General features: G+C 41.9%; 3 protein-coding genes across 7 annotated transcripts; 1 reads left to right on the forward strand and 2 right to left on the reverse strand.

Moving 5' to 3' along the window:
• Window positions 1–309: 309 nt before the first annotated feature.
• Window positions 310–2,803, forward strand: LOC310776512 (adenine phosphoribosyltransferase; the record flags this gene model as incomplete). The annotated part of the gene is made up of 5 exons (XM_083636695.1): window positions 310–432; window positions 693–786; window positions 1,139–1,285; window positions 2,204–2,299; window positions 2,661–2,803. 5 exons carry the CDS (start codon window positions 310–312, stop codon window positions 2,801–2,803), a joined length of 603 nt encoding a protein of 200 aa, XP_083492821.1.
• A 266-nt stretch (window positions 2,804–3,069) lies between these two features.
• On the reverse strand, window positions 3,070–7,521 carry rab34a (RAB34, member RAS oncogene family a). 5 transcript variants are annotated; one of them, XM_083637462.1, is made up of 11 exons: window positions 7,345–7,521; window positions 6,597–6,675; window positions 6,372–6,463; window positions 6,161–6,229; window positions 5,582–5,683; window positions 5,436–5,500; window positions 5,106–5,157; window positions 4,945–5,026; window positions 4,172–4,262; window positions 3,972–4,075; window positions 3,070–3,876 (listed from the first exon to the last, which is right to left on the reverse strand). In XM_083637462.1, the coding sequence occupies exons 2-11, from the start codon at window positions 6,669–6,671 to the stop codon at window positions 3,790–3,792; spliced, it is 819 nt and encodes a 272-aa protein (XP_083493588.1). In that variant the 5' UTR covers window positions 6,672–6,675; window positions 7,345–7,521; the 3' UTR covers window positions 3,070–3,789. The 5 variants fall into 5 exon arrangements, with proteins under 5 accessions (XP_083493588.1, XP_083493589.1, XP_083493591.1 ...); XM_083637463.1 differs by having other exon boundaries at window positions 6,161–6,226; window positions 6,597–6,678; XM_083637465.1 differs by having other exon boundaries at window positions 3,968–4,075; window positions 6,161–6,226; window positions 6,597–6,678.
• A 2,742-nt stretch (window positions 7,522–10,263) lies between these two features.
• Window positions 10,264–18,800, reverse strand: tlcd1 (TLC domain containing 1). Its single transcript, XM_083637278.1, has 4 exons — window positions 18,100–18,800; window positions 16,877–16,959; window positions 14,080–14,162; window positions 10,264–13,621 (listed from the first exon to the last, which is right to left on the reverse strand). The coding sequence occupies exons 1-4, from the start codon at window positions 18,303–18,305 to the stop codon at window positions 13,217–13,219; spliced, it is 777 nt and encodes a 258-aa protein (XP_083493404.1). The 5' UTR covers window positions 18,306–18,800; the 3' UTR covers window positions 10,264–13,216.
• Between the last annotated feature and the right edge of the window lie 3,391 nt (window positions 18,801–22,191).

Consider the following 22,191-nt stretch of genomic DNA (forward strand, 5'->3'; position numbering starts at 1 on the left):
CTTTTGATCGAACCACAACATCAATGTGCTAATATACTTTATTGGCAAAATGTGAAAAACAGTTCAGTGTAATATAGCATCACCCTGTTTGACCCCAAGGAGGAGCTGGACTAGTCAGAAAGTGAATCTGCTGACTCATTAGATAATTCTACACTATCCTACTGAGAATAAGTAACTAGCAAAGTTGTAGGGGTACTGCCCCCCCCCCCCCCCCCCTCCCCCATAATGCAACTGATATGGGCAATTGGCTCATTCAATCCAGACCCGAGTTTCTCCCTCTGACTGTGCGGACAAGTGTTTTGCCTGAGAATGGATGTGCTGGCTTTTCCAGCAGATAGGCAGAAAGGATGGTACCTTTCTCTAATGGCACCCAACACAAAAGGACCAAAGTTTGCCTGGCTGGACCCGTCAAGACTCTACTGCAACGCCCAGGTACCATGGAAAGTCTAACTTTTTGAATATCACCTTAATCCAGCAGGCTGTTGCACTGCTGATGCTGTGTGTCTGCTGTCTTATCCTAAACACAGAGCATTTGAAAAAATATATACAGTATATACCGCATAATGACTATAAAACACCACTTTTGTGCATAGTTGATATGTATCATTTATGAACTGTGATTCATCCAGATACTTTGTCGCCATTTGCATTATGAGAATACTGGTTTATATCTCCCTGATTATTTGATGCAGGCTCTAGCCGACTGTGTGAAAGACCTTCTCAGCCCATTCCACAATGACACCATTGACCTGGTAGCTGGCATAGATGCAATGGGATTCATTCTTGGTAAAAACAAGTCATTCTATTTGAACGAAGCACTCACTTGTGAAGAGCAACTGTACTTTGTTGCATAATATGTGACACTCACATTATGCTGACTGCATTTTAAGTGGCAGCCATGCTACAAATAGGGCTGGAAACCCAACCCGCTGGGAAAGATACTAAGTTTAGACCATGTGCAATGGTTCAACTTAAACACCTATGAATAGGAACTGCATCATTTAACATGACATGCCAATGTGTTAACTTGTACTACCGAATCAACAAATTATGGTTGAGATGTCTCTCCAGAGGATTATAATTTATTATGGAATGTCAGTTACTAGGTGGATGAATGTTCTTACTTTGCGACTTTCAGGAGCGTCTGTTGCCACCAGCCTTGGAAAAGGCTTTCTGGCGATCCGCAAAGCAGGACACCTGTGTATAGACACACAAAGCCAACCATACTGTGACTACTCGGGCAGGGAAAAGACAATGGAAGTAAGACTGGATGTGCTAAAACCAGGTTAATCTTCACTTTTTACTATAAACCTGTAACTTATTTCTCTGAATGTTTTCCAGCACATAGGAAATGTTTGGACAGTTCAAGTTTGAGAGTTGGGTAAAGCTGAAAGAAATTTACAAGCTTCTACAAAACCAATCAAGCATCATCAAGAAACAAACAGACCATATTAGGGTTTTATGAGGGCCAATAATTTTATAATAAAGCTAGATAATTCTAGACTGAAGTTGCCAACAGCTGATTCTGTATGTTATTGATAATATCGATAACAATATAACCATTTGTGTGTGTATCCCTTTAAGACCGTGAACCGCGTCATACGTGGTTCACGGTCTTAAAGGGATACACACACAAATGAGGGATATACACGCAAATGCTGCATCAGGTATCAATGGGTTAAATGAAGGATTAAAAAAAAAAAAAAAAAAGGGGGGGGGGGGGGCAGAAACATAAATAACGAAATTCAAATCTGAAAGAAACCTCCATGTCAGATGGACCGATTTTAGATATTAAAAGGACAACATCATTGTAACCCTAGGGCAGTGGTTCTCAACCCGTGGTACGGGTACCTCTGGTGATACGCAGGGCTCCCTCCCTCTCATACTTTCATATGGTGGTAATTTATGATGTGGTACTTGGTGTAAAAAGGTTGAGAACCACTGCCCTATGCAATTAGGACCCAAATGAAGGAAGACATGGGTAGGGTCATCTTCCATTATGATAATCTGATATGATTATCTCCTGTGACACAGCGCCCCCCAGTGTTGGTTAGAGCAAACTACTGCACATTCTGTTCATCACTAAGCTCCACTAACCAGTGACACCTTATTTGAAGTGTCTGATGCTCAGTATGAGACCGACGTGCCTGCAGTGAAGTCAAGGTTCAGTAGATGTAAGTAGACATGTATCTACTTTCTGCAGGTCTGCGGGTTCTAATAGTGGACCAGTGGATAGAAACTGGAGGTACGATGAAGGCTGCAATCGAACTGGTGGAGAAGCTGGGAGCCACCGTTGTAGGTCAGTTGGGTTTATTACCAACTATTAAACCCCCCACCCCCAACAGCCCACTAAATTGTGAGGGACATTAATTTATTCTTTGATTTTGGGACTGATATATTTGAGTTCAGGACAACCCTAACTGCATATTAACCCAAAATCAAGCATTTTTTTTTTAACTGTATCATTTTAGAGAATATAAACGTTAAATTCCCACATGTAACTTAAGATGGCTTCCTTTCCATATATGTATATATATGTATTATGTATTACACATATATATATACATATATGGAAAGGATGTATATATATATATATATATATAACAATACATGACACCTCACTGAAGCTTAATACAAATATGGCACCATGTTAACTACAGGTGTAGCTGCTGTGGCCATCGAGAACAGTGAGGGGGGTAAGTGGATTCAGGAAAACTACAGATTCTCTCACTGCATCCCAGAGGAGCTTCAGAGCCAGATTGACCAACAGCATCTTGATTCATTCAAGGGCTTCAAGAGTTGAACAAGCAAGTACAACTTCTAAGAAGTTCAATGAAGGAGAAAGGGATTCTTTGACTGTGATGGTCAAGAAGGAAATACTTTACTATCTGTATAGACATTTTTTTTAAAGAATTATCCCTGTTAAACATGAACAGAAGCCTAGTGTGATTTTCACTAAATAACTGTACGTGAAATAATATAATAAAATACTAATAATATAATAATATATTCAAAAGACTGGTTATATGATTCTTCATATTTTTATTGCATTTAAAATATACTAGGAAATGTAAAAGAAAATAAATGATTGTAATCATAATATATTCATATGAAAACACTTAAAAAATATTTTATTAAAAAAGAATGATACCTTCTTTGTTTTTACTCTTATTTACTCTCTGCACTAATCATTTGAGGCGAGTCATTAGTTTATGTACCAAAAGTAATGAACCAAAACATACCTATGATGCAAACACTGTAGATAAATACCTTTGACTTAAGATGCAGCTATATATATATATTAAGACATAAAAACAGTCATACTAGACATTATAAATCATCAAAACTGTGGGATATAAAGGTCCAGCATATAATACTGTGAGAAAAAAGGATCGTTATAAAAGCAGTATCATTGCAGCAACATTGACAAGAGAAAAATTGGTGGGCTAAGTAAGCATCATCCGTACATTCGTCCACTGGAAACATCCACAATCGTCCTTAGGCATTTCGGCAGTACCGGAACAGTCATTTCGAATAGACAGACGTAATTGCTGTGTCATAACTCCAGACAAGTTAAAATGAGCAACACCACAAGAATTCACATCCCAGGGAGGAAAATTCTTTCTCGGCCAGGAAAAACTGAATTCAAACATCTAAACATCCAAGGCAGCCGACTCCAGCTTCCCTCCTCCCACTTTTACCACAAAATCCCATGTCCTGGAGAGCGGCCATCTGCAGTCTGTCATTTTCCACTGAGAAAACCCTTATTTCAGTTCGTACCTTTGACTTTCAAATCCATGTATCGTCCTCACTGACAACAATTTGGCTGCTTCTTCTTGGACGCGGCAGACAGATTATTTGAATTGCTGTTAATTCCTGAAACAAGATAGATGCATAGTTTGGTATCAAATGGTTTTGAGGAACACAGAGGGATTGGGCGTTGTGAGCATGCTGTGTGGATACTCACTGACAATGTCTCCAATTTGCCTCGAGCCACTTTTCTCCAACTCGGCGAGAACATTGGCCTCAAACGCCATTGATGCAACACGGAAGAAAAACTCTTTGACATTTTCCCCTGTGCCGTGGCATAAAGACAGATAAACAAATTAAATATTGTGGTCATGTCATGGGTTTATTACTAAAGTTTCAAATCAAACTGTTAAGTATTTACCTGTCAATGATGACAATGCCCAGTACTCTGCCTTGATCTCCTCTGCTAGTCTGAGGGCATCCTGTTCAATCTGAGCGTACTGAGCAGGAGACTGTTCATTTAAAGAAGCCAGGGAGGGTCAAAGGTTAAACATTTAAGAAAATATATGCAGTCAGTGTAATGTCTATTTCAGAGGTGGAAAGAGTATTGGAATTATTCAACTAATGATGTTACCTCAGGCAAATTGTACTCAAGTCAGAGTGAGTTATTGGAAATGATTTCCAGTACAAGAGTAATTCTATTGAGTAGTAAGTTACTTGGAATCATTAGGAGATCCTATCATCCTACAATCATTTGTAAATCCTAATGATTTTGTCAAATCATTAGGATTTTGTGTATATTTAAAAAAAAAAATCTTCTCCCCACAATTAACAGATTTCCTACTTAGATTGCCTATTTTCAAATTGCCCTGGCAGATATTTGGGGGGGAGCAAAAACACAGTATAGAAGTTATCTTAGGTAAAGTCCAGAATGATCTTTTAATACTAGATACTCACTACTCTGATGTCTTAGATACAAACTTAGTCAGCCCACTATCATAAATGCTTTGGGTCTGTGGAGGGAGGAGAAAACACATTCCTGAGGTTTGAGTTGGGACACAAAGACTTTGTGCTGCTGGCATCGATCCAAGGCAACCCCCCCATTTGATTTTGGCTCAAGTAAAGACACAGAAACATGTGAAGTTAACATAGGCCTTTACATGTAAAACAGCTTCTGAAGGTGTGAACACTTACACTTAGGTCTTTCTTTGTGCCGACTAGAAAAAGCTGAACAGCAGTGGGATCGTTCTCTTTCATGGCGTCTTCAAGCCACTGCCTATGGACAAAGATGATGTTAAAGTATTCTGGATCAGTGTAAAAGTGCAATCAATTTTCTCATAAAGACATAAGCTTACCTTGCATGGCCCAAGGAGGCCACGTCATTCACATCAAACACAATAATCACAGCTGGAAGAAAGGAAAAACAGTGACCAATGTGATGATGCAAACATATTACATCAATGCCTTAAAAGTTATAGTACCATCATTTTTTGGTTGAATACAGCTGCAATATGACCTGCACTCATGTATCCATTGCTTTTTCAACATAGTTTATTTTCCAGCACTTGTTGTTGGTTGCTAAAACATTTATGGATGTAGTGGTGGTGAGTGAGATACAGTATTTATATGTTTTTGATGTATTATTCTGCCCTACAACAAATGCTATAAAATGTGCATTAATATACCCTGGGCTCCTCTGTAGTATGTCGAGGCGATGCACTTGAACCTCTCTTGCCCTGCAGTGTCCCACCTGTAAAGCAGAGAGACTGGTGAGCTGCAGCAGACACAGTTCACAGACTTGGAGTTATCATAATGAACACATCAGACTTACAGCTGCAGGCTGAAAGGCACCCCCAGCACCTCAAACCGCTCCATCTCAAAGTCAACGCCAATCGTTGCCTTGTAGTTCTTATCGAAAGCATCCTTGCAGAATCTAATAATGGAGTGTGCTATTAGAACATCCAGCCAATCAACCAATATGTAATAAATATATGTGTGCAGAATTATGTCTATTCCTGAGCCACAAATCTTTCTAAAAATGACATTGGCTGAATGTAAACAATAATTTAAAATTCATTAGAAAGTGTAAATATAATTTGGATGGAGAGCTTGTGAAATTGTGATGGGAAAGTGGTATCATACATGATTATTACATGGAATAAAATGCATCCAATATCAGGATTCATTTTCCTGCCCCACGATAGCCTATGTATTGTCACATTTTTTATTACAATATATTGACTTTTGATATATCGTCCCATCCCGAGAATAGAATATCTGCCACAATAGCTAGGACGACTGTCATTGGTCTAATTCATAAATCGCCAGTTACAGTATATATTTCCCAGAGCTGCTTTCTGACTCACACTACCATCCAACATTAAGTGACTGTTTGACTTCTTCTGCTTACCTATTAATCAGGCAGGTTTTCCCCACAGCCAAGTCACCAACAACAATGACTTTGGATATTTTGAACCTGCTTCAAAGAAGAAGAAAAAAAAGGCAACAGAGGGTAAAGCAGTGCCACAAAACACCCACTAATGGCAATGGCATTACTGTAGAGAGTGTGGCTTTAGGCTGCCACACACATTGTAGGAAATATCTGTGGCTTCTGTTCTCACCCCACTGTCCCGGTGCGCTGCTGCTGGCAGGCAGTCTTCACTTTGTTGTTGAACTCGTGCTTGGTGTGAAGAGCAGCCTCTTCACTGAAACACTAGAAGAAGAACAGGAAGACGTGAGTGAGAGGCAGCAGAGGTTTATTGCATGCCTCTACAGTGAAGAGCTAGTAGCCACTTTCAGACATGAACTCTGGGTCTTACCACAGTGAAGAGCTATCAGCGTCTTACCTGGGGGAGCTGGGCGATGATGCGGTCCCTTCGGACAGGAGGGAAGACACTCATGGCTGGGACACGGACTGACATAAGGCTGCTGAGTGAATGTTATATGAGAAAGAGAGAGAGAGAGAGAGAGAGAGAGAGAGAGAGAGAGAGAGAGAGAGACAGAGAGAGAGATCCTAAAACATTCATTGCCACATTCCAGCAACAAGACAACAGTGAAGAAACACACTGACTGTCCCAATCATATCTAAACAAATCAAACAAAAACATATTAATACATAAAATAGTTGCAGCCTCCCCTTCTCATCAACAGCAGCAAACATTGCCCCCCAAAAAATTAAAATCAGGCCCTAAGTAGAAATCCCTAGAGACAGGGAGACAGGCAGAGGGAGAAACTGGTTATCTTGTGTACATAGCAACCAGCTTACCAGCACATGGGCACATGCAGAGCCGGACAAGACAAGAACAAGGCTGTAAACAGTTGGCCTGAGATGATCCATCTGTTTTAATCCTATTGTTCAACAAAGCCCCGAAGAAATAAGTGTAATTACGTTACTACGTCAGAGGTTTGGTCCAGCGGAAATCACGCGAGTTTTCATCCGAATTCTAGGTAAAGCGTAGGCGGCTACGACAAGTAAAACATTATAAAATCAAACTTTAAACGGGGTGTTGCGCTAACGTTACAACAACAGACTACGAGTCATCATGTAATGTTAGCCAAGATAGTCTGTGTGTAAAGATGCACAGTATAGCCTACCTTGCTTGGTTCGGGACAGGATGGTAAACTCGGCTCCTCTCCTCGTTTCGGCTTTTTCCTCCCACAGATGGGTCTTTAAACCCATTCAAGTTGATAAAGTATGAGCTTTTCAGTCGACTGAGCTGAAACGTGAAACCCGATCCGCGGAAGCTGGGGGGAAATAACGTCCAGGGAACCGCTGACTCAGTTCCCAGGTTCCCAGCCCAATGGTTCTCAAGAATTTTCCTTGCAGATTTTTCTCCCCTGTTCCCCCTGGTGGAGAAAATGAGGAAGCGTCTGAAACTGATTGGGAAAATTGGGAAATAATGGAAAAGTTAATTGATAAAAAATTATTTAACTAGGCCTAACGTTACATAGCTTTATACTGGTGGAAAGTAATAAGTATGGTATACTCAAAAAATAAAATATTTCACACAGAATATATTTTGAGATGTAGTTCAAAATACCCCCCCCCCCCCCCTCTCACACACACACACACACACACACACACACACACACACACACACACACACACACACACACACACACACACACACACACACACACACACACACACACACACACACACACACACTCACTCACTACACACTACACACACACAAGGCAGTCCCCAGGTAAAAAGGGAGGTCCCCGATTTTCTGACACCCCACAGGTCCTCTTCTTTATATTTTCCTACAACAGATGGTCAACAGGGGAATCTCATGACCCCTATATGACCTCGGCAAACTGTCCAAACATAGATACATACATGCATGAATGTAAAGTCATACTATAGGTGTTGATTTCTGAGATGAAGCATGTTGGTTTTAATACAAGAGTATCCTTTTAATTTTACTATTAGCCTATATAATATACTTCCGAGGAAATGGAATTGTGTGCACAAACACAGCATCATTGTCTATGTGACAACATGCCCTCTAGTGGTATTTCACCAGTATTGTCACCCAGTAAATTATATATTATATAATTATTATTATAAAAAAAGAGAGAGAAGACCTTAATCCAGGAGGACTGAGAGGAACTGCATCTAGGGTGACCAGATTTCCCACTTTCTGAAGGACTGCACAGCATTTCCATGCCTTTTCCCATGTCCCACAAATTGAGATGATGTCCCACATTTTCATTGGCTCTAGTTTTCGAAAGTCAATACTGGGTAACAAAATGTCTTGTTTTCTGTTTTTGATTCTTTGTAACTGCTAAGTGTTGCTAATGTATGCTTTGGCAATGTAAGATGCACCTTATCATGCCAATAAAGCCCTTTGAATTGAATTGAATTGAGAGAGAGAGAGAGAGAGAGAGAGAGAGAGAGAGAGAGAGAGAGAGAGAGAGAGAGAGAGAGAGAGAGAGAGAGAGATAATTATCTTTGGGTTGTGGAATGTTGGTCAGGATAAGATAAGACATTTGAGGATGTCATCTTGGGCTTTGGGGGATTATCACCATTTTATGACCTTTGATAGACCAAACGATTAATCGATTAGTCTAAATTGAAATAATCAAAAATAATCAACAGATTAATTGATAATGAAAACAATCGTTAGTTGCAGCCCTACTTAGCATTGGTAACGTGTCCCACATTGTCCCACACAAACAGTCTTTGTCCCAGTTTTGGTTTGCTGGAATCTGGTCACCCTAACTGCATCAGGTGAGAAACAGTGCTGACTAGTGGTTTCCATGCTGGTCCAGAGTCCAGAGCCCATATTGTGTGGAGCAGCCTTACTGCAAATCTAGAGAGATGTGATGAAGTGAGCAGCTCCTCACCAAATCCATCCTTCTCCAAAGTGGGATTTTACCAGTGGCTCCCACTCATCCAGGCAGCCCAGAGTGGATCCACAGGGTGAGCAGCAGTCAGCCACAAATCCAGATGAGTCACATGAGGGAGCATAGTGGTATCTCTTTCCAACTTTCTCCAGGTAGTCATCATCAAAACTAAAGGGGGGGGGGGGTGCGCTGAAGCAGCCTCAATCTCTCAATTATTTTGAAGTCATCCGTCACTGGAGCCTCAACAAGGTGGGGCAGGTTGGACTGAGCCTGGGTGGATGGCTGCTCCAGCATGACCTAACATGTGTCTTCTGTCATGAGAGGAGACTCATTCTCTGTGGGAGAAAGGTCTCCTCTGTCCATATCCAAGAAGTCTGTATGAACCCAACGTTTGTTTACCCCCCCCCCCCATAATTATGTTGTTGTACCTGTAATTATTTCTTAAGTATGCAGTAATGCAAAAACAGTTACAACACAATTACTTCATAAATCTATCATAATTACAAAATTGTTACCCTGCATTACACCATTATTTTATTTATACCCCATCATTATACCGTAATTAGTGGTTTCTCATTTATTTTTCCTTCTTTCTTTTTACTCCTACTTTGACTGTTTTTTATTACAGGACACTGTCAGGAGGCTTGTTTGTTCTGTTCTTCTATTAAATGTATATTAGACCAGAGAGGGCGCCATAAGACTTCCCCGAACTATGCTGAAAGCCAAAGGTGCAACCACAATCGTGGTGTGTGTGTGTGTGCAAAGAACAGGTTTTGAATTGACTGATCTTAGATATTGTAGGCTTTGCATTAACTCTCCCCTTGCTCAGCAACTAGCTACTCTTCTTCCTGTTACCCTTGAGCAAGGCATTTCAACCCCAATTTCAGAGCTGCTCAGCTGTGGAAACAAAAAATACTGTAGTTTCAATGGGAAATCCTAGGTGTGAATGTGAGTAACTGTATTGATGTAAAACAAAACAAAAATAAAAAAAGCAGCATAAACACTTAGCAGACCCTTCGCTGGATATATATTTGATAAAAAATACTATACTATATAATACTTCTAAATAAACAAACAAACTTATACTTATAAATAAATCACAATACATGTACAGCCTACACATTGCAAAAAATAAAATAAATCTACAAATTCACACAAACATTGATTTTTAATATTTCTTTATTCACGGTCACTCAACAATTCAAAATTAAGGCTCCTGAAAAAACAAAACAAAACAAAACAAAACTGAACTTCAAACCACAACTTCAAACTTCAAGACAAGATATCAAACATTATTGTGTTCATGATCAAACAAATTTCAATTTCTCTCTCAAAAAGAAAAATATAAGTTTGCTCACATCTTACAAGGCCATAGGCCTACTGTATATCACTGATCTAGTATGTTCTTATTTTCAAAAGGCACTGTGGAAAAGGCACTAGCACAAGCTACCAGACACACTGGTAGCACTGTGTCTCTGTTATACTCTGTCCATGTCCGTTTAGATTTCCCCTTTGTTGAAATAGAAATAATAATAGCTTAAATGAAATGGACTGATTGTTATTTTTTAAATGAAACTGTCAGTACCTGTGATTTATGGAGCGGTTAGATGAAGGTTGGAATGTACGGTCAGCTTTGTACATGATTTGTCATTTGAAATGTATCAGAAAGAATGCACAATTCAATTATTTCCAAAATGCCTATGTATCTAAAAGGAAGAGAGAAAAAAAAACATAATTTATATTCACCTTGTCATTTAAAGCAGCTAAGAGCAACTTTTTTTTTATCTTAAAAATATAGGGGAACCATTCTGTAAAAATTAACCAAACAAATGAGGCACCATACGGTCTTTTAAAAAGCAGCATCATTTCAAGAGGTGGATATCTCAGTTTTGAACAAATCTCTTCAATTACTCCATATCAAGTATGACTGTTGCTACAATATCAGATACTGTATATTGATTGTGTTGTTGCCTGCTAGTTATGAAAGGATTGTCAGGCTCCACTCCCTGGTCTGACCACATAAACTATTAGATGCCAAGTGGAGCCACATGATCCAGCTCAGCTTCAGTTATGGGTGTGACAAAGAAGAACAGCTTCCAATGCAAAATGTAATATGAGAGCAAGTGTGAAACTGTCCTGTGTTGTGTTAGCTTAATGTTCCCCAACACCGCATGTCAAAGGGCCACTTTGTTCATTTTCAGCCAGCAATGTATCCTTCCATACAATGTGGATAGTATATTATGCAAATTAACAATGTGTAACTTCTCTTGATGTTGCCTGCACTCAGAGCTCCCCTTCATTTGGCAAAAAAAAAAAAAACTCTGATAGGTGATGCAAAAGAGGTTGGAGATTGGCCTGAGACTATACAAACATTTCCACATTTTCTGTAGTGGTGACTTCAAGGACAGTAAAATGTGGGTCTCCCAAAACACTCCCAAACCGTCCCATGCTACGCAACGCACGCAACAGGGAAAGGCAGACACAAAAAAATCATACTACTAAATACGTTAAAATATCACTATATTTGGAAGTCCGAAAACTAGTTTTATGATACGAGGCCGAATATCGCGCTGTTGAATCAGACACAACAGTGTGCAATAGGAAGCGACCACCGGACCGGAGCGATGTTTCAGCCACAGCTAAGCTAACGTGCTACCACTGGAGCTACAGCGTCAGCCGAGAGAGACGCTCCTCAGCCAACCAGCTCTGCTGAACCATGACCGCCGTTTCCCGGTTATGATCCTCATGGGGACTCCGTGCTGCAACAAAGCTCACGGTGCTTTGGTGAACCTTACTTTGTTTAATGGCAGAATAATGGACTTTGCCAACTCTGAATACAGAAAAACAGTGAGCAGCAACTAAACGTTCACTGTGGCTTGCGGCTACATCCAGCCAGCCGTTCAGCACTCACTAAGTTGATCCATAATGTAAGTGAGTGCAGCGTGCTGGTTTGTTTTAGGATCCTTTGAAAACAGGTGCAATTTATCCAGACTTGATGAGGAAAAACGGTTCGTAAATGGCATTAGCCTCAGGAAAGAAATAATGCTGCTTTGTCTCAGCTAACTTTGTCTTTGGTGCTACACTGTCCATGAACACACCGTCAGACGCACACAATGCATTCTGGTTGTTGTAGGATTCCTCCTTAGAGCAATATGGGGAAAACGACATCTGTTTTCTCGGTTTTCTCTGGTCATAGGGCTCCAATTTAAATTTCTACTACATAGGTGATCTTAGTTTTAATAAATCATCATATTTACAGCGGCAAAATTATTCTTTAAGTACCAGTAAAGTCTTCGTCCGGTTTCTCTTCAGCCACAGTGGGTATCATACAGAGAGAGGACATGTCTCCATCTCTTGCTGCGTTCACTTAAATGTCATCCACTACTGTTAGGTTGTACTTACGACCAGGAGAGAACAATGGATTACATTTTCCCTATATAAAACACTGTTCCCCATGCAAAAGCTAATGTTATGCCAATTATATACTAGAAATATCGCGCTCTTCGTGCGCTCCTTTCTAGTATCCCTCGCACGCCGCGCCTGCCCAACTGGCAGCGCTCATTTCTACCGTGCCTCGTTGATTTGCCCTCGCGGTCTCAACTGTTGGCCGCCGGCCGCCTTATTATAGGAGTGAGATTTAGCAAAGAATGTTAGCAACTGTAAATACAATGTTACATTTCTAATTTTAAGTCAAACTATAAGTATTATCACACAGGTTTTGATGGATTTAAGGTCATGTGATACTGAAAATCTTCGGTGTAATTTGAGGATTCGATGGATGTCGATGTGACGTCAGATAACTGCATCTTGGGAAAACTCAGCATTGAGGAATCATGTCTTGAGTTTCCTACCTGGAAGTCCGATTTAAAGGGCTGGTCCATTGCATTTGTCCTCGAAGTTGGAATTTCCGACATCTCTGAAACGCCGCATCTGAACGCTGCACCATGTTCCATCATCAGTTGTTGTGAACCAGGGAGGTTTGATCTTTGGCAGAGCAACATCGTGCAACAAGGCAACTTGTTGGCATAAGGAATGGTGTCAGTAATGGTTTAAAAGGACAAAAGGTAAATACTCCTAAAGAATATATGTACAGTGGATCATTGTCCAGTCACAATCAATCAGTGAGGAACTTTTTGGAGTTGTTATTGTGCGTCCCATTCTGGTCCTCGTAGCCCTTTTTCCGGGGCAGGAAGTCAGCGCGTAGTAGGCGGTAGAAATAAATCAGGATCATAATATTCATCGCCATCATGGTGGCAAGGAAGTAAGTGCCGTGGTCCAGCCAGGAGTAATTTTGGAAGATGTACCAGGTGAGGTAGAACTGGGCACTCAGGCGGAACGCGATGTAGGTGAAGAGGTTGAGCAGCCTGTTGATCTGGTACATGGGAGAAGACTGAGCGCATGCCAGCTTCAGCATGAGCCTGAGGTGAAGGGTGACACTGTTCACCTCCACAAAGAGAGCGATCACAGCGCCGGCTACATACAGCTGGGTGTAGAGGGCATACAGGAAACACCAGATCACCTGACGACACAGAGATATGAGTGGGTTACTAACCATGCTGTCAGATAAAAGATACAAAGCTTTAAAGATGACTGTACTGTAGTAGATCCTGTCATGCATTCTCAAAATCTTACTTCAGTAAATTGCAGAATAGACACATTCTTTCTGACATAGATGATGCAAGTATGTCGGTCGAGTTGCGTACACTAGCAGTGCAGTAAAGCTCTCTCTCTCTCTCTCTCTCTCTCTCTCTCTCTCTCTCTCTCTCTCTCTCTCTCTCTCTCTCTCTCTCTCTCTCTCTCTCTCTCTCTCTCTCTCTCTCTCTCTCTCTCTCTCTCTCTCTCTCTCTCTCTCTCTTCTCTATCTCTCTCTCATGTAGCTCAAGGGTTAAGTGGCTGAGTTGTGAAGGGTTATCTGAACCAGGAATGCATCGATGACAGAACTGAGAAGAAAATATGGCCACAGGCAGGCTGTCATACCAGAGCGTGATGGAGCAAGAATTCCCATGATCCTTTTGCATGTCCAGTCAGGATAATGTCCCCTGCATCTTGCACAAAGTATCCTGTGAGGAAAGATACAAAATAAATGACATACTCAACTGGCATGTGTGCTGTATAGGGTGACCGTTGATCAGTTCAGACCAGTAGTCAAATTTGATAAGCCTCTTTGGTCACAAGTTATTTGGTTAATTCAATGCTCATACACAGGACACAGACTATATAAAACGTGTCACTAAGAAGTCTACTGTGACACAACAGTGTGAAAAGTAGTATATAGATGTTGAATGTCTTGTATAATCTTGTTAATGTTATGTTAAGGTCTGGGTTATGGTTGTCTGTAGAGATCAAACAAACTGCCAGGCCAAATGGCACTTCCATTAGAAAACAAGACTAGGTAAGCCTAGTTAAGCAGGACCCGGGCTGCTGCCACTCAACTGCAAGTTCACATAAGGGGGCTAGCTCAACATTTAGTTCACACAGCTTAAAATGAAGTTCATGTTCATAGTTCACACTTTCGAATTTTGAACTAAGTTCACAGTGGAATGAAATGAGCAGTTCACGTTAATTTCTTCATGTGAAAACCCACATGTGAATTCACACACACACATTGGTTCTCATATGTGAATTCCTTTTTTAGTTGCACTGACCTCACGTCGTCACACTTTTACTTCAGAAAACCTTCGTTCCACATTTGACATTTTCTCCCATTTATTTGACAATATTGTTTCACTTGTGAAAACACAACATTCACATTTTCACATGAAAAATACTGTGTCAATACTGTGTCAGTACATGGATCACGGGTTTGTTGAACATCTTTTTGTCACCTGTTGAGTGTCAATATTGGACTATCCAAATGAAGTGTTACCACTTATTTTGTTTATGCTACTTACTGAATCACACACCATCACTGACAACTCACAACATGGAGCTGGGGACCTTGAACTGTTGGCATCAACTTTGCTGAGGCATCAATGATTACGTTGACATAGACTGCAATATTCCGCTATTAACCTTTAATTATTAATGCTTCACTGAGCTCACACTTCAAAAGCAGTGTTGCAATGTAACACTGTAACACATCAGCAGACAGCAGTTATGACACTGATCTCACCAACCAGTGAGAGTGGGGTTAAACTCCTCTCTCCTCATATTATTTTTAGAAGATGCCAACCAAACCGTTCACAATATAACCATGGTTGGCATAGTGCTTAGGCCTCATTAAGCTAGAGGTATTCAAGTGACTAAGAATCTGTTTGTGCCTCTGGATGGCTAGCATGCTGTGAATAGCTAGACTGATAACCAGTCACTATGTTAAACAGCATGACTTCCAATATGTGAGGTCTGCCTCAGTGGAGCTAACAGTTGTTTGTGGTTGTCAGGGTAGATCTCCACAGATTTGCGTCTTCATGGTGACACACAGATGCATGTGAGGTGCTTGGTACTAACACCTGACACCTCCAGCTAGCCCAGGAGCCAGAGCAGACCCCCCAGTCTTGAGAGAACTAGCTGTGGTGCCCATGGTGATTTGGAAGTGACGCCCATTGCCCTATTCTGCAGATCAGGTGAGATGGGCGGGTCTCTGTTGTCTCTGGAAAGCAGCGACTGGAAGGTGTGTCTCTCTATAGAGATTTTCTGCTCTAGTAAACATTAAGAATTCCCCTATTGTGCATAAAAGGGATAGGCCAACTTTTTGGGAGTTTAGGCCATTTGCCATATTGTCTATATTAAAGCTAGAACATACAGTACATGGCTTTATTTTCAATCTGCATGCAGTGCAAACTGTAGTAGAGCCCCTCACTGCTAATAACTTAGCGCTACAATGGCAGTCAATGGGATATTAGCCTACTTCACTTTAGTCGCCCAAAATGCACATTCAAACAGCACCATAAACACTCACATGTACATGTTGTGACTCGTGTACACCACCTCATGTACACCACTTGTACACTGCACCACGTGATGAAATAATAATCCAAAGTTACGTCAAACGGCCATTTTTGTAGTAAATCCACACCGAGAACAAAACAAAGAGTAACCGAACTAACAGAAGTGTATAGCCAAAGTTACGTCCTCGTTTGGCGCATGCGCTGTGTGCAGCAATATCCCATTGACTGCCATTGTAGCGCTAAGCTATTAGCAGTGGGGGGCTCTACCACAGTTTGTACTGCACACAGATTGAAAAAAAAGCCATGTACACACTCTAGTTTTAATATAGACAATATGGCAAATGGCCTAAACTCCCAAAAAGCTGGCCTATTCCTTAAAAAAAAACTCTGGGATCAAGCTTTTTCTAACCCATCAGATTGCAGACTGGTCGACCTCAACTGTGCTTGCACACTATCCACGGCACTTAGGCAGACCGTTTTACTTTTTTACAGTTTTGCCTTTGACAAGCTTGGTGTCATTAATATCAATGTTCAACAGATGCAAAATGCTAAAACAAAATGTTGCATTTACAAATTCACATTAGCGTTCAATACCCGACATCACTTGTTGCTGGACGTTCTGCTGGTCCTGACATCACAGGTGTACAGTTCCCTTTCAGGAACAGTGGGCAGCTGCTTTACAAAAACAGTCTAGATCCAGCTATGTGTTGTTATTCTTATTCCCATTAGTAGTAGTAGCATTTTATTTATTTATTATTTTTTGAAATCCCATTACTATATATTACCTCCCACATATTAATGCAATGTGGTCTCCAACCTGCACCATGCTCTTTAAGTTGTTTCAATGGTTTTCCTGGAGTATCATTCTTTGTCACTTCTTTACTGACCTGATGAGATGCAGACGAGCAGGTAGGACAGAGGGGTGTAGTAAGAGTGGATGTTGCGCAGCGTCTCCGGCCAAACAAACACACTGGAGAGGGACACATGTTATCAATAGAGGGGTCTGTATTCCCATCACACAACACACATCACATGGGCTCACTCCTGGAGAGAAAAGCCTGACTAAGCAGAGACAATATCAGGTATTATGGATTTTGAAACTACTACTACTAACCCTAACCCTTTAGCGATACTGTAGATGTCTATCCTTGTAGCAGTAGTACTAGTGTCATTAATCTGTTATTACTTTGTTTTGTTACTATCTTTGTATTTTATTATTTTCATTATTGATCAAAGCATATTGACTACTTGTATTACCAGTATACTATGGCTATACTATTGATTAATTAGTGTTACATGTCACTTTTTTCTTGTTGTCTGGTAAAAAGGGCACACCTTGCTCTGTGTTCCCACCCTGTATAAATAGGCCATACATGGATGAGTGTTAATAAATAACCTAGTGCTTTCATGATATGGAAAGAAGCACACCAACTATTGTACATGTTATCTTGTTATCTTAGTGATTATGGAACCATGGAAGCAAAACAACGTCTTTAAATCCAGTAATGAACCTAAACCACCAGTTTTCAATCATCGCTCATAGCTTTAGTGCAGTAAGAATCTGAAAAGTAACACTTCAACTACGGCTACAAAAAGAATGTCTCACTGCCAGCTCAAGTTTAACTTTATTTCACTGTCCTCAAAACGTGAAAGATGACTCAGCAGCAGCGTTGTCTCCGCCCTGTGACAATAGTTTGTCATGATACTTTCACACAGCTAGCAGCTAGCAGGTTTTTCCTGTTACTCTTTCCAGATTCTTGTTTGACTCTCAGAGATTGCTCTGGATAAACCCCGAAAGTGAGGTTTACTACAACCACAACTGGTAGTTTTTCTTTTCTTTCTGTGTCTAAATAAATCACAAAACAACAAGTAACTTCTGACCAGAGCTTTGTGTGGGACATAGCCTCCAGTGGTATTTTTCCTCCCCACTTAAAATAAATGCCATTGTGTACTGTCTACCCCCACATCCCTCGCCCTGTCCGAACACGCTCTTCTTCTCTTGTTGCCACAGACTGTCACTGCTCCACACGCCCTCCCCGGCCTGCACAACACATCATGTGGTGGACCCACTCACTGAATGAACAATGGTGTCCCAGTGTGCAAGACTCACCAGGTCAGGGCCCACGTCCCAGTGAGCAGGGAGTGAACCAGGGAGATGGAGAGGTTCCTCCACTTCCAGGCACGGAAGTCGTCTTGTTGCACCACCTTGGGTACGGGCAGGTTCTGCAGCAGCCGGTGGACCACCCTGAACAGCAGAGCGCACACCAGAACCGAAAGGCCCGGGTGAGTCCTCAACACAGGAAGCAGGGCCTCCATCCTCTCCTCCCCCGTTTTTCCTCTTCAGCGCTCGCCCTTGTTTTCCGTTCCTCTTCTTTTGCCCTGTTTGAGTTTGTCTCTATCCACGACGTCTCTTCTTCTTGCTTTGTTTTTCTCCACAGACTGCTGATGTGTGATGGGACTCTGTGTTCTCCTGCGGGCAGATCCAGGCTTGTGTGTCTGTAACGAGAGGTATGCAGGGGAGGGTCTGTTCCCCCTGCGGTTTTACAGCTCCTTCCACTCAACTGCTGTCCAACAGATGCAGCTTTTCCTTACGTTTTCGACTTCCTGAGCAGGAATAGGAAGGCTCGTGGTGGATCCCTGTAACAGCTCATTCCAATGTGACTCTGTTTGTCTTCCCTGCCCCCCTGCTTCCAGCCTGTTGCTTCCAGCCAGCCTGCCTGCCTGCCTGCCTGTGTGTGTGAGAGAGAGACAGAGAGCAGAAGTGGGAGTGGCCGAGAGGGAGCGGTGTGGGCGGTGGCCTGCCTTAAGAAATCCACCAAAAAACAAGGAGGGGCAACGACGGTCTCATCTTACTCAAGAAAACAAATCACAAACAGAGCTGCTGAAATCTGATGTCAGGCTAAGTAAGTAATAATAAATAAGTACCCTATTGTTATGTGCGAGGAAAAAAAAGAGAAGTTCACTATGAATCACAGTTGCAGTTTTAAAAAATATTCTGAATTTTGCAATTTAGCATTTCTTTGTGACGAAAATGTTGACGGTGACAGCAACAAGTCCTGCTAAATAGAGAACAAAATGAAACAGAAACTCTGTCAACGACGCCCTCTTCCTTGGAGAGAAGAAAGTGCCAGCTCTAACTCTTTCCATAAACACAGCGCAGCTCTCATTCCCCACAGCTGGCCCCTCCAGCCCAGGGGGGTAGGCGGGAAAGGGAAGTGGGGAGGGACAGGAATCCTCTTGGCAACTACAGCTACGACCCTGCACACACTGCCACCTGCAGGCCAGGGCCTTCATTGCTTTCGGTTGCCAAGCACACATGTGTGCGTGTGTATCCGTGTGAGAGAGAGTGAGTGAGAGTGAGAGAGAGAGATGTAAACACACACACACCCAAACTGCCTGCAGATCAAAAGATGTGGGTGTTCTCATTCAAAAGGACATAGGTTCAGTTATGGCGTCATATAAATTTGCAAATATGCTTACATGACATTTTCTTACATAAACATGAACAGTGATGCTGATAATGCCTTTCCTGTGTTATACTTACTTGGTCTGCCACAGAGTAGTTCCTCTCTCTCTCTTTATATATATATATATATATATATATATAGCTACGCGGCGCGCACTCGATTCCTAGTCGCTAGCTGGGCTTTGCCCGCCATACAGCTCGCCCGCTGCAAGACTCGCATATGCAGCTTGGACATTGCACAGCCCCGCCCGCAGCTCGGCTGCTGCGTGGCCTCGCCTGCTCTATTGGCATACGCAGCGTACAATTGCTCAACTTCGCATCACTGATGACATCACTCACTGATGTGATCACAATTGCTCGAGTGTCCATCACTGATCACATCATTCATGGAGGGCTCAAGTGACATCAGTCAGCACACAATTGCTCAACTTCGCGGCCTCGCCCGCAGCTCGGCTGCTGCGTGGCCTCGCCTGCTCTATTGGCATGCACAGCGCACAATTGCTGAACTTCGCATGTCATAGACATTGTGACATCATCAGTGACATCACAATAGAGCTGAACAGTCAGTCACGTGACTTTTGCCCCGGAAGTGAGTTTCCCATTCATTTTAACAAGTTTTAAGGGTGGAACCAAGCCAACCCGTGGCCTACTGAATCGTGAGTGAGCATAAAACATTTCAGTTAGAGCAAAAATAAAAAATAACTTTGGGGGAAAAAACGAAATTTTCTATTTTTAAATTCTTAAATTCTTAAAACTCGTTATATAAGGTTTTTTGGAATGTCTATGGAGAAAATGAATGGGAAACTCACTTCTGGGGCAAGAAATGTCACATGACTGTTGAGCTCTATTACTCAAGTGACCATCACTGATGACATCATCCAATGTGGGACAAAAATCGTAGAGAAACAGACAGACAGAAGCCACTTACTCACTGATGACATCACAATTGCTCAAGTGACCATCACTGATCACATCATGGAGTGCTCGAGTGACATTACTCAGTGCACAATTGCTCAACTTCGCATGTCATAGACATTGTGACATCATCAGTGACATCACAATTGCTCAAGTGACCATCACTAATGACATCATCCAATGTGAGACAAAAATAGGGGACAAAAATTTAAACGGAGAATACTGATGATGATATGATGCTGATGATAATGATGATTATCATTTAGCCAATAATAATTCTAGTGCCTATATATAGACATATGCTGCATTCCATTTAAACTGGGAACTTGGGATTTCCCGGTTGAGTGACGTCACACCCGAGTTGTTGGCGTTCCATTTAAACAATCGGGAAACCAGCCAGGGGTTAGCTCTAGCCTGGCTAGCCATTGTTAGCAATAACAGTTGATAACACCGCATTTCACGGTATTTTGCGAATATAAACACTATAGCAGCATGTCCACACAGATAGAAGTTGGGCTGGTGAGGCTTCCCCGAGTTCGGCAGTTAAAAATCCGACGACAGGTCATAATAGTAGGTTATGTAGTTCATGACCTTTGAACTGTGAAATCCCCAGCTCCCAGTTTAAATGGAATGAAGCAATAGATAACCTATAGATGTATGGATATCGTTATTGAGTGGCGGCTTTGATCTATGGTTCTCTGATATACTATCATACAGTACTTTGGCTCTCATCTATTCTTCAAAGTTAAGCTTTAACTTCCTTTACCGCAATCAAAGGTCAGCCACCATAAACTATGCATTTAGCCGATAATAAGTCTAGTGCCTATATAGACATAATCTGCATTCCATTTAGACTGGGAGCTTGGGATTTCACGGTTGAGTGATGTCACACCCGAGTTGTCGGCGTTCCATTTAAACAATCGGGAAACCAGCCAGGGTTAGCTCTAGCCTGGTTAGCTATTGTTAGCAATAACAGTTGATAACACATTTCACAGATAGATGTTTGGGCTGCTGAGACTCCCCCGAGTTCGGCAGAGAAAATCCGAGGACAGGTCACAGTAGCGTGTGTGTGGGCTGTCGTTAGCATTAATATTGACCCCGACGCGGGTTCTGGTCCGGCCCGAGGTTCCTTTGCCACGTGTCATCTTCTCTCTCTCCCCACCTTTCCTGTCTGCCTACTGTCCTATCTAAATAAAGGCATGAATGCCCAAAGAATAAAAAATAAAAAAATAAAAAAAAGGCCCTTACCTTAAAGTAGCTCTGGCTTGTATCTCGCTCTAGGTTGAACCACGCCGTCTCTCGGTGTCGAGTCGCCCCACCAGCTCCGTCTCTGGCGCGGTCCTCTGCTTGGCAGGCTCGGTCCAGTAGCAGCGTGACCAGCTCGCACTGTTGTTGTGTGGGGCCTATGCCCCAACGTGCAGAGGGACTGTCCAAATGGTCCGCAGACAAACAGCTACATACATAAACATACTGGGTTCAGTTCAATGTCAAACAGTCTTTATGGGCAGTTCATGGTTTTGGTCAGCAATGTGTCTTCAGAGTCCAACATTTAATACTGCCTACGTCCGCATGGTCAGTCCGCTGAACAAACATTCTACAATGATTTACACATAACACACGCCAATACTGCCAGCCCAGAGCCGTGTAAGAAGAGTTGCGACATCTCCATTCACTCCAATGGACCAGTTTTTTACTCTCAAGAGTTCCAGGAAGTAAGGTCCTGGATTAAGCAGCACTTGTCGAGTTGCAGCAAAATGGACAGTTTGTGTTGTCCTTTGAACGTTTTTTTTTCCTTGAATCAAATTGTACATTATCAGCTTT

The sequence above is a fragment of the Poromitra crassiceps genome (assembly GCF_964638095.1).
Source record: "Poromitra crassiceps genome assembly, chromosome: 5".
In the NCBI taxonomy this organism is placed as follows: Eukaryota; Metazoa; Chordata; class Actinopteri; order Beryciformes; family Melamphaidae; genus Poromitra; species Poromitra crassiceps.